At 34.2% G+C, this 12,806-nt stretch overlaps 1 protein-coding gene across 1 annotated transcript; it reads right to left on the bottom strand.

Annotated features, from left to right (window-relative positions):
- Window positions 1-9,099: 9,099 nt before the first annotated feature.
- On the bottom strand, window positions 9,100-11,950 carry LOC114121573 (uncharacterized). The gene is made up of 2 exons (XM_050206641.1): window positions 11,769-11,950; window positions 9,100-10,345 (listed from the first exon to the last, which is right to left on the bottom strand). Exons 1-2 carry the CDS (start codon window positions 11,784-11,786, stop codon window positions 9,251-9,253), a joined length of 1,113 nt encoding a protein of 370 aa, XP_050062598.1. The 5' UTR covers window positions 11,787-11,950; the 3' UTR covers window positions 9,100-9,250.
- Window positions 11,951-12,806: the final 856 nt, after the last annotated feature.

The raw sequence follows: 12,806 nt of genomic DNA, 5'->3' as shown, positions 1-12,806 counted from the left end.
TTTTTGCTCAAATTTTACCGGGCGATTCACGCTTATCGTATGTAAGATAGGTACTTGTTATTTCAAAATATTAGGTATTACATTTTTCTAAAAAAATGTATTTTTATTACTTTTTGTAGTGATTACATGCGTTTCTAATTCCTTATTCTTCATCAAAATATGTTTTTGAAACTTATCCTTGTATAAAAATTGAATTGTTGACATTTAAACAACGATAACGTTATCGTTATCTTTATAGAAATCGTAGAAAAATATATATTTTTTAAATATGTTGTTAAAAACGACTTAAAATTATGCAAAAAATTATTTTCAAAATGATTAGTGTTTTCTTAAATAATAAGTGTCTTATGTTAAATGGATCACTTCGAATTAAGTTACACGGCGACGACATTGATGGTATAATGATAAATGGATATTAATTTTATGGATGAATTCTAAATATCATTTCAAGTTCACGAACGTATTACAAATCATAATTAAATGCGCAAGCTAATGTCGTTTAATAAAACATTCATTTCTTGTCCTGCTTAGTGCTTAATAAAACGACCTTAATAGTTTAATATAGTTTAAATATATTACATTAATACATAATACATTATAAATATCATATGCTTCTGCATCATAAATAAAAAAAAAATTGGTTTAATTTAATCGGTTAAATAACATTTTTGATGGCCATCAGTTTTTATTAAATTCTATGAGCTAACTGCATAGATCCTTTTACTTTTTGATAAAATAACAAATATATTATATTCATGTTTTAATGATATGTCTGTATTCGTTTTTGTAATTAATTTAATTAATTTTTAAAATATTTATGTCTAACCGATTTTTTTTTAATATCTTAAAAAATAATTTAATTCACATACTATGGTAATTAACTAATTTACCAACAATGCTTTAAGAATTGAGTGTTAATTAATCAATCAGAGAAATAAATATATTTGTATAAATTATGCATCATCATATTTGGAAAAGCTTGAATAGTATTATAGTTTTTAAATTTCTTTGTCTTCAGCGTAGATTATTGCGCGAGTAGGTACCTATTTGGAATTTAGACGTAAAGGAATCATACTCACTAGCTGTCTCTAATGTCTTTATATATTATACAGAAATATAGCTGTAATCATAATATAAATAATTGTATTTTATTTACGCGTAAAGTATTACTGAAGGTTGTCACTGTAAATTGTAATTTATAATAATCATTATTATTTTAATGGTATAGCTATTATTATAATAAATATTTATGTAGAACATTTAATGTTTTGTGCTTAGAGTAAAAAATATTAGAATTATTTTTAATTATATTGCTTGCATTTTATTAATAATAATGGACTATGATGAAATGAATCATGTGCTCGCTAAAGCATTGTTTTAATATTTTTTAAGATGATTTTAAATGTGATTATCGAAGAGATTTTTTGTCTGTGTCATAATGCAATTTTTTATGAAAGATTTTCTAGATTTACCTAATGCAATATGTATTTGAATAATTATATATAATCATTTATACTATGGTGCTATTGATATACGGAATGTTAGCATGCTATTTTCTTACTGCCAATTTCGATATTACTTAATCGGTAACAATTTTTCCGTTTAAATACCGTATATATATATATTTGTATTTGATGTATGTAACCATTTGTGTAACCATAAATGATTTTGATTTTCGTCCTATGCGAATCGAATAGTATCGATCGACAGTTTAGCATTTTGGCGCATACGGTTGTACAAACTATATAGGTGTAAATCGTAAAGATAATATGATATACTGCGATTTTTTCAGCCTAAAAAATAACTATAATAACATGGTAGGTAGGTATTCGCATAATATTATATACTGCGAATTATAATATATTATATCGATCGTTTTCACGTAATATTATATATAATATGATATTTTGCGGGGTGATTAAATGTAAGCGTGACGCATCTGTTTTTGTGCTTTGGGCCGCGCGATAACCGTCTCCGCCTTTTACGCGCAATTAAATATAAATATTTAACTGATCAAATCGTCGAAAATAATAATAATGTATAATATAAACCCTCTAACATTTTAATTCGCGTAAAAAAACATAAACCAATTTAATATTAAAATAATCGTATCGTAGGTATATACATAATATATTATATTATACGTTTGCTGCAATAATACCGCGTACAGATTATTATAAAATATGTATAACGCAGTACGATATTATATTATATAAAATTAGGTAGTATGGTAAGTATTCAGCCGTCGGCCCGGCGAGCGGAGGAACGAACTTTACCCGAAAAAAACTAGGTACCTACTACGTGTATTTTATCGCCGAACGCGTCACTTATTATTATTTTTTTTTTTTATATATTTTGCGACGATTACGCGCGCCCGGGGCAAGGTCTCCGCCGTCTCTGCTTTATACTGCAGAGAGTTCCCGTGTTCGCCGGTCTGCTGCTGCAGCAGATATAATATAGGTATAGTCTTCACACCGAGGCGTTACACCGTATAATAATAATATTACGACCTACCTTATAAAATTATTATCATATAAATATAATATATAAATACATTACACGCACTGGCCGCCTTCGGCGCCGCCGCCGATCGCGGTCCATTTGCGTTAATAAGTCATCCCGACCGACCGTGTAATTTTCGACCGATCCCGAGTGCGAATTTTAATTGAAACAGCAACACAACAACATCGACACAACCATGGTAGTAGTATCGTATATCGTATAATACGGGTCGGGTTATACTTGCAGCAGGCGAGTGCGTTCATTATTCGATCCGTGTAAGCACACGGATTTAATGTCGGCACGAGGCGGGCACCGGAAAAATACGGAAAACTTAGGAAGCGCCGCCACCGCCGCCGCCGCCGTTGACCGTCAAGGCTGGTCGTTGACGTTCGAAATACCAGAAAACTGGTGGGTATCATGCGTCACTGTAATAATAATAATAACGTCGCATTATACACACATAAAATACAGTAAAAACAACGTGCGACGACCGAAGTGTGTGTGTGTGTATGTACTTGAACGTATAGTTTAAAAATTCCATCCGTCGCTCGTTGTACGAGTCCTAATGCGGTTTCGTATGGCAAAGTTTAGTCGTATAACGATAATATAATATTATATCGCATATAAACCATACGGCGTATATAATAATATGTATAACCGCCTATGTAACGATATTATGTATATAAAAAAAAAAAAAATAAAAACAAATAATTTCGCGTGCAAGAGACGTTCGTGACAGGTGACGACGACGACGACGATACTCTAAACAATGTTTTATACACGCGTGTCTTAGACGAATACATATTTTTACGCGTTATCTTTATCACGAGTACCTCTATGTATGCATTATTTATACATTATTTTAGCCGATTTACATAATTGCGGTTTGAGTGGTAAAATAAATCGCAATAATTATTGTCGCGTAAAACACTTTGGCCGACTATATATAGCCATTAATATTATCATATTGTTGTACATCTACTTCCAAAAAAAAAAAAAAAATTGTCCAAACACGTTAATGCTCTTGTGCGCCTATACGTCTATATATAATTGTGTTATATTATTATATAATATCTTTTTGTTTTTGCGTTAAAACAGAAATCAATAATGTGTTTTGGATACACTATTTAGGTGTCATATAATATATTTAATAACATGCTGTGGTTGATCCTTGAAACTATAATTATTATTAAATTATATCATCTATATTCAATAACAAGCTATTTTATTTTTTAAAAAAATTCGGGTTATTAATTCCTGTTTTTATTTTATTTTATATAAGACTGTAATTATGTTTAATAAATTAAAATTATTTTAAAATTGAGTTCAGCTGATATAATTGAACCGAATAATTTTAAAGATCGCACCAAAAAAATATTTTTTTTTAATTGCATAAAACATTATTTAGTTTATAAAATGTGGAAAACAATATTACAACAGTATAATGATTGTTATTTAAGTTATTGGAGTGAAAGAAATACAAATTTAATTTATTTTAATTGTATGATTATTTATTTGATATTAAAAGCGATTTGTGTTCTTGTTGGTATACACTAAGTGTGGTGATCATTGATTTAATTTTAAAGTAATAACTACAAAAAGACTGTCTTTTCTAAACTTTTTATTCTTATATAAATATAAAACATAAAATTAACAGTGACCATTTGAAACAAAAATATTTAGTTTTTTTACAATAAAAGAATAGAAAAATTTAAGCTCCATAAAATACGTATTTTTTTAAACATTCAACAAACGAAGTTGACAATTTTTATAATTTAAGTTAAAATACAAGTCGTGTAGACTATAATTTTATTTAACCACGCATTTTCATAAAACTGTCATTGTGATATATGATCAGGAAAGTCCCTGTTATTTGTCGCCCACCATCAGGTGACAATTAAAAAAATTTAAACGTTGTATAAAAAAAACGATTCTTTGGATATATTATTTTTATGTTGAAAAATTCTTGTAAAAAATGCTGGAAAATGTTTTTTTTTTTTGAGAATTTCATATTTTATAACACAGTTAAATACATTTGTATAGTCTTCAATTCAAGTGTGTATCGTTTTATAAATAAATCGTATTTTATTTTTAAATATATTATACTAATTTACGTAACAATAAACTAACAGATTTAAATGTTTAAATCATTATGTGTATTAAAATAAAATATTTAATTATTTGATACGTACTACGTAGGTTTATATAAAACTTATAATACTACTTACATATTTATTATTTATATTAAAAATAATATATTATGAATATTTCATAGGATTGATATTACTTAATTTTGCGTAATGTAATGCAATTTATGACTTAATAAAATAATTATTATAATATAATATATATTACATTAACCACAGTTTTTTATTATATTATTTACTACCTATATAATTTATAATTCATCCTATTTCTTTTCCGATTGTTTATTGTTTTCGAAATAAAATAATAGGTTTGAATCCAATACTTGCGTACAAAAATAAACAATATTGGAATTATATTATTTTACAATGGCAAAGGTTGTAAGTTCGACACCATAATAATAGCATAAAAGTATATAATTTATAGTCGAAAACTGTGTTTTGTTATCAAATATCAATGTTTTAAATCAAATATATTTATAAATGTTTACGTTTTCATAGTGACGTTAAATTTTCACTTTGGAATAACGATGTTATACACTTATTTCGTTTAGGTCGAATGAATATCGCAGGATCAGAAACCAGCTCGAAAGAAATCGTACATCACTTTAGACATGTTTTGGTGTATTGCTATACGCACACACATGCATACGCACGTACTATACTAGGTACTTACATACACGAAGTTTTGCGATTTCAATCGTGAAGTCGTAGGCGTTATTGCGAAGCAACGGTAATTCTGATACCGATACTTATATCCTGTACTCTGAAATACGAACTACCTTCAAACACTTTCAAAACAACCTCCCTGAAACTATTTTAATAAAACTATATCGGATGATCGTTAAATTTGAATATTTTAAACATTTTCCAGATAGGTTTTAAAACTCTATTTTTATTTTATTAGATTAGTTAGGATTAATATATTGGAAGCATTTAAAATATTATATTATCTATAGTTATTATACACCTATTTGGCATGATTAAAATTATACTTTTTTTGCCTCGGCATGGTTTTAAATTTAAATTTTAACAATAAAATAGTACTTAAAAACTAAGCTGAGTTGTAGCTAGTTGTATTTACTAGAATTGGAAAAAACAAATAAATGATTGAATTGATTGAAAAAAAACTTAATTGTAACTATACTAGTTATTATTAAAGGATGTTTTTTTTTTTTATTGAAATTCATAAAAATGATGAACAACACTGATTAGTAAATAATATTGTTCATAAAAAAATGTAAAACCATAATTTTTAAAATATGTGCATAAATTCCCCGAAAATGAATTATATGCTATTAACTATTGCATCCGCGCGTCTGTAGTATAACTTAATAAGTTATTCAAACTAAAATTGTTGAATATAAGGATATATTTTCAAAATGAATGAGAGTTGTGTAAAACACGATTTGTTAAAAGCAGATAGTCATTCTGCGTGCACAAACTCCTTAAAGAGCATCACTCAAATTGTTATTGTCGTGACGTTTTTCTAGCAAAATACATAAAACCTTCAATGGTGGAAATTATGGCCGGGGTGGGTAGGAAAGAAAACTCATTTCGAGTTATAATGTCAAGGATATATTAAGTATATAAGTATATTACATAAATACTGTTGTATATACGTATACCCACTATATATTATATTATTGTTATGTATTATTACAAACGCGTCTCATTGCACGCGCTTAGACGCTGCAGATATTTAGAGGAAAAGCGATTTTGCTATCGAAAACCCGGAAAAAATCAACGGTCTCGACCTGGGGCGGGCTGTATGTAGTTTTTCCAAAACGATGATGGTCTGGCGACACGTGTCGGAAATCATATGTCACCAGACTGCAGTCTCACACGTGTGTCCATCGTTTTTACAGCTCACGTAAAGGCAGGACGACCGTATATAGGACCATCAGAACACACACACACATTGAAATCGGTCGAATACATTTCGTTTGCCCCGTCCTAATTTTATATGATATTATATTACAACGACGCAAAAGTAACAAAATCCATACACAGACATTTCGCCATAATAATATCTATAATACATATATAAATATGTATGATATTCATCCCCATAGTGCGAAATATATACGGGTGTATGTATTTGTATACAAATTATTGTGAGCAATTAATATGCATCTATTGTGACCACGGCTTATTGAAATCGAAAATACACGATATCTATATATTATTATATTGTGTGTATATAGGTACACGTACATGTAACCGTGTCTAAGTGCATTTATATTTATATACGTTACTACACAAAAGACGAAAACCATATTCGTTTGTTTTATATTGTAGTGTGGTATGTATATATTGTGTTGTACGCATATATAGCGGCGGATTCCGTTTGAATGATAGAGATAGGCTACAAATAATATACATTTTCGTGTCGATAATGATATTATTATTATTATTATCGGCGATGGCTCGTTCTCACGCCCTTCGCTATAGTAGCAACACAGTAAACACACACATACACACACCGAAGAGTGCGACAGCAGCAGCACTAGTTGTGTGCCCTTTGATTTATTACCGTAATAACATTATTATATTATGCAGTATAGTATAATAGTCGTTGTATTATGTATAATGTTATACATACATATAGTGTTATTTTAGTATAATAATGTAGTACGCTATCAACCCCTTATCCCGTGTCCCTCTTATCCACCACCATCCCTTTAGCGCTTTCTGATTGACGGCGAGTTTCAGCCGTCGAGCGCGCAGAGGCCACGCGATTTTTTAACTTTTCGGCGAAATTTATTATTTCACGCACATTTGCCGGAGTTCGGGATTCCCGCGGTGAACTGCGACTTTTTCTCTTACACCTACCTACGTCTATTCGGTGAGACGGTAATTTTTTTTTTTTTGTTATGTTCTTTCGTATTAAAACCGAGAGATTCACGCAGCGGTAAAATTATTTTCGTTTAATTTAGAAAAAATATGTATATTTTTATATTCCCCGTGTTGAAATATGAGCGCCTGTATTATGAAAAAAAAAAAACGTTTTGTTTTCTCAATATTTATGTGAAAAAAACTTCCGAAAACTCTGTAAATGACAATAATAAAAGAAATACGTTATTACATTATAGATAGTATTATAATATTAATATAATACATTATTAATTTCTGTTACTAAAAAACCTAAATTTTATTTTACCACAAAATTGAAAATATTATAGTCTGTAGCCAAAAAAATTGTTAATAAAATATATGTAATGGGTTTAATACTGCAAAATAGTACTATAATATGAAATTTGTTCAAAAAATCATAATAATATGTTTTATCGTTTAGAAATCATTTTTCGGCGACAATAAGAAATATCACGATAATTCTAAAAAAACTTTTAATTTGTATTATATTTGAATTAGGATATGCTTATATATATTACTTTATATAATAACATTATTTTTATTTTTTAAAAATTGTATGTAATTATGTACTAGCCTAGGAACAATTTTTACAACTTTCGTGAAAATCTATTATTTTTATTAAAACTTTTCACCCAGCTATGTAATTTATCTATATTTATAAGTTATAACTAATAAATTATGTCAAATCGAAATAAAAACTATTCGTTTAAAAATGTTAATGTACTTAAAATTTGGATTATAAAAAGATCAATATTACTTATTTAAGTTTATGATTTCTCGATTAACAGACTTTTTAAAATTATGTATTGTATTTCATTTTATGTAAATGGTTTTGTTATTTTACTCTCGTTATGACGGAAATTGTTTTTTAAACCATTGAATGATTATTTTTTTATGCTTAAGTTCGACGTTACCACTCAGTATATTCGTATTTCGTGTAAATAATATTATTATTAAAGTCGACACTAAAATATAAAAATAATATACAATAAATGACACGAGACTTGAGCTTAGATTTCGTATTTAATCTACGACAATAATATCGAGAGTGAACATAATAATAAAACAATTTGGTTTTTAAGAAAATTATTTGAAAGAGACGCGTGTTTTTTGTATTACGGCCGTTGGATCAAAGAGCTTCCTTTGCATTTTCTTATTAATCTATTTATTTACCATCTATTTCTTTAATACCTGTTATTAATATTATTATCGACATTCAAGTTTATGTCGTAATAACTATATAACGATACATTGCCCGTTCACAATTAGTCCAGTCCTAATTAATTTACCTTGATAAATATTGTAATTCTGTCGATAGGATCATTTATCGAGGTCGGGTAACGACAAATTATAACCAGACTTGTTAATGTACATACAATATTATACGTATACACCATATTATATTATATTATTATCTTATCTGACAAGGGTCGTGTATCCTTTACGTATCCTGTATGGGAGCATATAAAATACACCTTCAATATTCACGATGACGTGATGATGACGTGTCATATATTATATTGCGTATTTTTTTGACGGACGAGACGGGACACAAACCATACAATAGAAGTCGATATACATATAAAAAAAAATGAAATTTATTATTTATATTTAATATTATTTATAGAAAAAAGAAGGGAAGACTATATATGCATGATGTAGTGTACATTGCAGGTAGGTAATTTTACTCGATCAGCGGCGCGGGAGTGTCGGGCAGTGTTCGATCCTCAGACGTGGTGAACCGGAATGTTGGTGCCCGCGGCTTTGAAACCGTCGGCGCCGGCGGAGTAGTGGACGGCCTGGACGGATCCTTGGTCGTCCACGTACGAGTAGCTTCCCCGGGTCTCGCCGTCGGCGTAACGGGTCTCAGTCTTGGCGGAAGCGCCGTCGGTGTAACCGTAAGTGTACTGGCCGTGTTCGTCTTGCGAGTGGAACTGGCTCTTGGCCGGTGCCACTGCTACGGCTGGGGCGGCGGCGTACACGTGTGGGACGGGGGCGGCGGCGTAGACGTGCGGGGCCGGGGCGGCGACGACGTGCGGGGCCGGGGCTGCGGCGTAAGCGAGCACCGGTGCGGGCGCTAGGGCCGGTTCGTGGTGGCGGACGACGCTGGTGTAGGAAGTGGCGACCGGGGCCGGTGCTGGGGCGGCGGCCAGGTAGTACGGGGCCGGGGCTGCCAAGTGGTGGACGACCGGGGCGGGTGGGGCGGCGTATTCGGTGTGCTTGACGGTGACGATGTGGGCGGGAGCGGCGGAGTAACCGGAAACGAGTGGGTGCGAGTAGAGTCCGGCACTGCGCTTCTTGCGGGCGGCCAAGACGACGGCGTGCTCGGGGTAGTGCACGTTCACTGTGCCGGCGGGCGTCAGGGGCTGGGCGAGCTTGAGAAGTGGGTGAGCGGCGGGCACGAGGTACGACGGGCTCTTGACGACGATCGGCTCGGCAGGCTGTGGCGCCCAGTGGTGCACCGGCACGGCGGCGTGGTGGACGACCGGCACGGCGGCGCGGTGGACGACCGGCACGGCGGCGGCGGCGTGCACGGTGTTGGAGTCGGTCGGCAGGTTGGTGCCGCTGACGCGGAAACCGTTGACCGGGTCGGACACGTAGGCCAAGGACTGGACAAGGCCGTTGGCGTCCACGTACGAGTAACCGCCGCTGGTCACGCCGTCAGCGGTGCGCTGTTCGTGCTTGGACGATGGGCCGCCGGAGTATCCGTAAGCGTATTGGCCCAATTCGTCTTGAGAGTGGTATTGGGTGGTGACCGGTGCGTGGTGCACTGGGTACACGGCACTTCCACTGACCACTGCCACGACGGCTGCTGCGAATAACTGCAAAGGAAAAAAAGAAAAACGTTTAGAAAATCAGAAACGGATTTTTCATTAGCTTAATGGACGGTTTTTCTCGTATTTTTCAAAAAAGTTTAAAAAAAAAAAGATTAGGTAGTGTTGCGTAATGATTTGACGAAATGCCCGTCACTATACGCACGTCTCACTAACTTCTTCGACCAGGACGATTGATTTGGGATTGAGCTTAAAGTTTTAAAGTCGAATGAGATCGTACACCGCGCGGCGATAGCGATATTCCCCGAACCGCGAAAAAGGCTAAATAATAATATGATAAATCGGGGAAAAAAGTTAAACGTTTCGATTTGTTTTTATTGCCGTCGTGTTAATATTTTACACTGTACACAACAATATACTAATATCGTATAGTGTTATTATACGCGTGTATAGTATTTCCGAGCGTGATAACAAATACATAAAAATTAACTACAAACGTTTGCTTGATAAGCGACCTCGGCCGGGGATGAGGTGTGGTGTGAGTTTATTTTTTTTCTCGCGCTCATTTGATAAACGACTCTGCAGGGGACGTGGTACGCACACGTTCACAAACTACACGAAAGCTTTTATAAAATTGTCTATCGTGTTTAGCACGATGACGCACAAGCGTCGTAGATATATGTCTTACAATGTTTTATATAATAAGTACCTACCTACAAAACGTAATGTATGACGCGTCGCGGAAGAAAAGCTTGCCGGCTTATAGCCACCGTGTGTGGGAGACCGTGAATTCGCGGTGGAGCTTTTCACGGTTATCAATAAAATACGCCTCCCGAAAAAACGAACACAGAAAAGGTATTTCGAATTTTTCCCGACGCTGTCTGCGATCGTGTGCGCGGAAACGTTCGCGAATCGCCGGCGGAGTTAACGACCCGAGGCCGCGTGTAAAAGAGCATTATTTATATGTGCATACGTGTGTGCAGCGAGTGCGCAATGCAACTTGAACTTTGATGATAAACCCGCTGCACACGCTCTTTGTGCTACGGTAATGACGCGCCGTTTAAATTACAAGCAAACGTTATTCACAGACGCCAAGTAATTTCAAAGAATAATGGCGGTACTCAGCGGCCGAGGCGATTTTTAAGCCGATTTTCGACTGTGAGATTAATTATTTCCACCGCAGCGAGCGCCGCGCAAGCGTATATTCGTAACGTGTATACGGACGTAATCGAAAAACACCCCTCACGGCGTATATGGACAGCGGGTCGCGGTCTTGTCGCACGGCGGCCGTACTCGAATCAGACATGCACAGCAATAACGACAATATTATGCGGCTGCGAGTAGATCACTGCCGTTTTTCTCTACTTTTCCCGAAACGCCGCCCGTCAATTGGTACGTTTTTGAAGATTTTCGATGTCAAAGGCGCGAGACGATAATACATGATATGCGTAATAAAACTTTTTACACTTACCAATAGACTGGAATTCATTTTTCTCGGTGTTTGGAACGACTTCGTTGTCTTCTAGTAACGTGAAACACGAACCACTAAGACTCAGATAGAAACACACTAAATCGTTATCGCACGACCGTAGTAAGAAGTTCCTAGTACGGACTGTCGATCGACAATGCTGTTGATCGTTTGGGTACCGCATGGTTATTTATATACGATTTGTTTGATGGAAAAAAATCGTTTTGACCTTAGTGGCGCGCTGCGGTGGCGATATAAAATAATAATTATTATTACTATTATAGGCGTCGGTCACGCGGAAGTCGCCCCGGGGACATGGCTTTGAGGACAAGCGATACGATATTGTTGAAGGCGACCCTGCCCTTTTGCGCCCGACAATCTCGCCAAATAGTGGTGGCCACTCTCGTCATCCGTTCGCTTCGTCGCCCTTTCGCGGCTAACGGAGTCCGGTTGTCCGGACTGGAGTTTGAGTCGAGTAGGTACACACCCGCGTACTCAGATAGCCATCAGTCTCCGGTTCAGATATGGCATGATAATAAACGAGATCATTTTTCGTCTTAGTATTGTCTTCATAAGTCCTTATCTTTACGCGAGTAATCGTATGTTAGAATTTCGTGTTTTCAAAAATTACCGAAAATTCTGTTATCGCGGTATTGTTTTTAGGATTTAAAAACCTAGTTTGTATGCACTCATCGCGACCAAATTTATTTACGATATTTTAAATAATAAATTGATGGTTTAACAATTTTTGATAATAAATATATTTGCAGGTCTATCTCAGATATTACGAGTACATAGTATACTATCATATCGAAATATAAAACCAATACATTTTGACGACTTGAGTATTATTTCCAATATTTCCCAAGGTAAATTATTTTATTTATTTACATTTTACATAATGTGCATTTTGTACTAAAGTATATAGCAAAAGAAAATATAGTACATTTTATGAATTTGACTTTATCTGAGAAATATATTTTAATAGTGAATAAAGTGGTTTAAAAAACAAAACATTGCCCAAGAATTTGGTATTCCTCT

This window comes from Aphis gossypii, chromosome 1 (assembly GCF_020184175.1).
Source record: "Aphis gossypii isolate Hap1 chromosome 1, ASM2018417v2, whole genome shotgun sequence".
NCBI classification, from domain to species: domain Eukaryota; kingdom Metazoa; phylum Arthropoda; class Insecta; order Hemiptera; family Aphididae; genus Aphis; species Aphis gossypii.
Note: the sequence above shows the minus strand (reverse complement) of the source record. Positions and strands in the feature narration are given on the sequence as shown.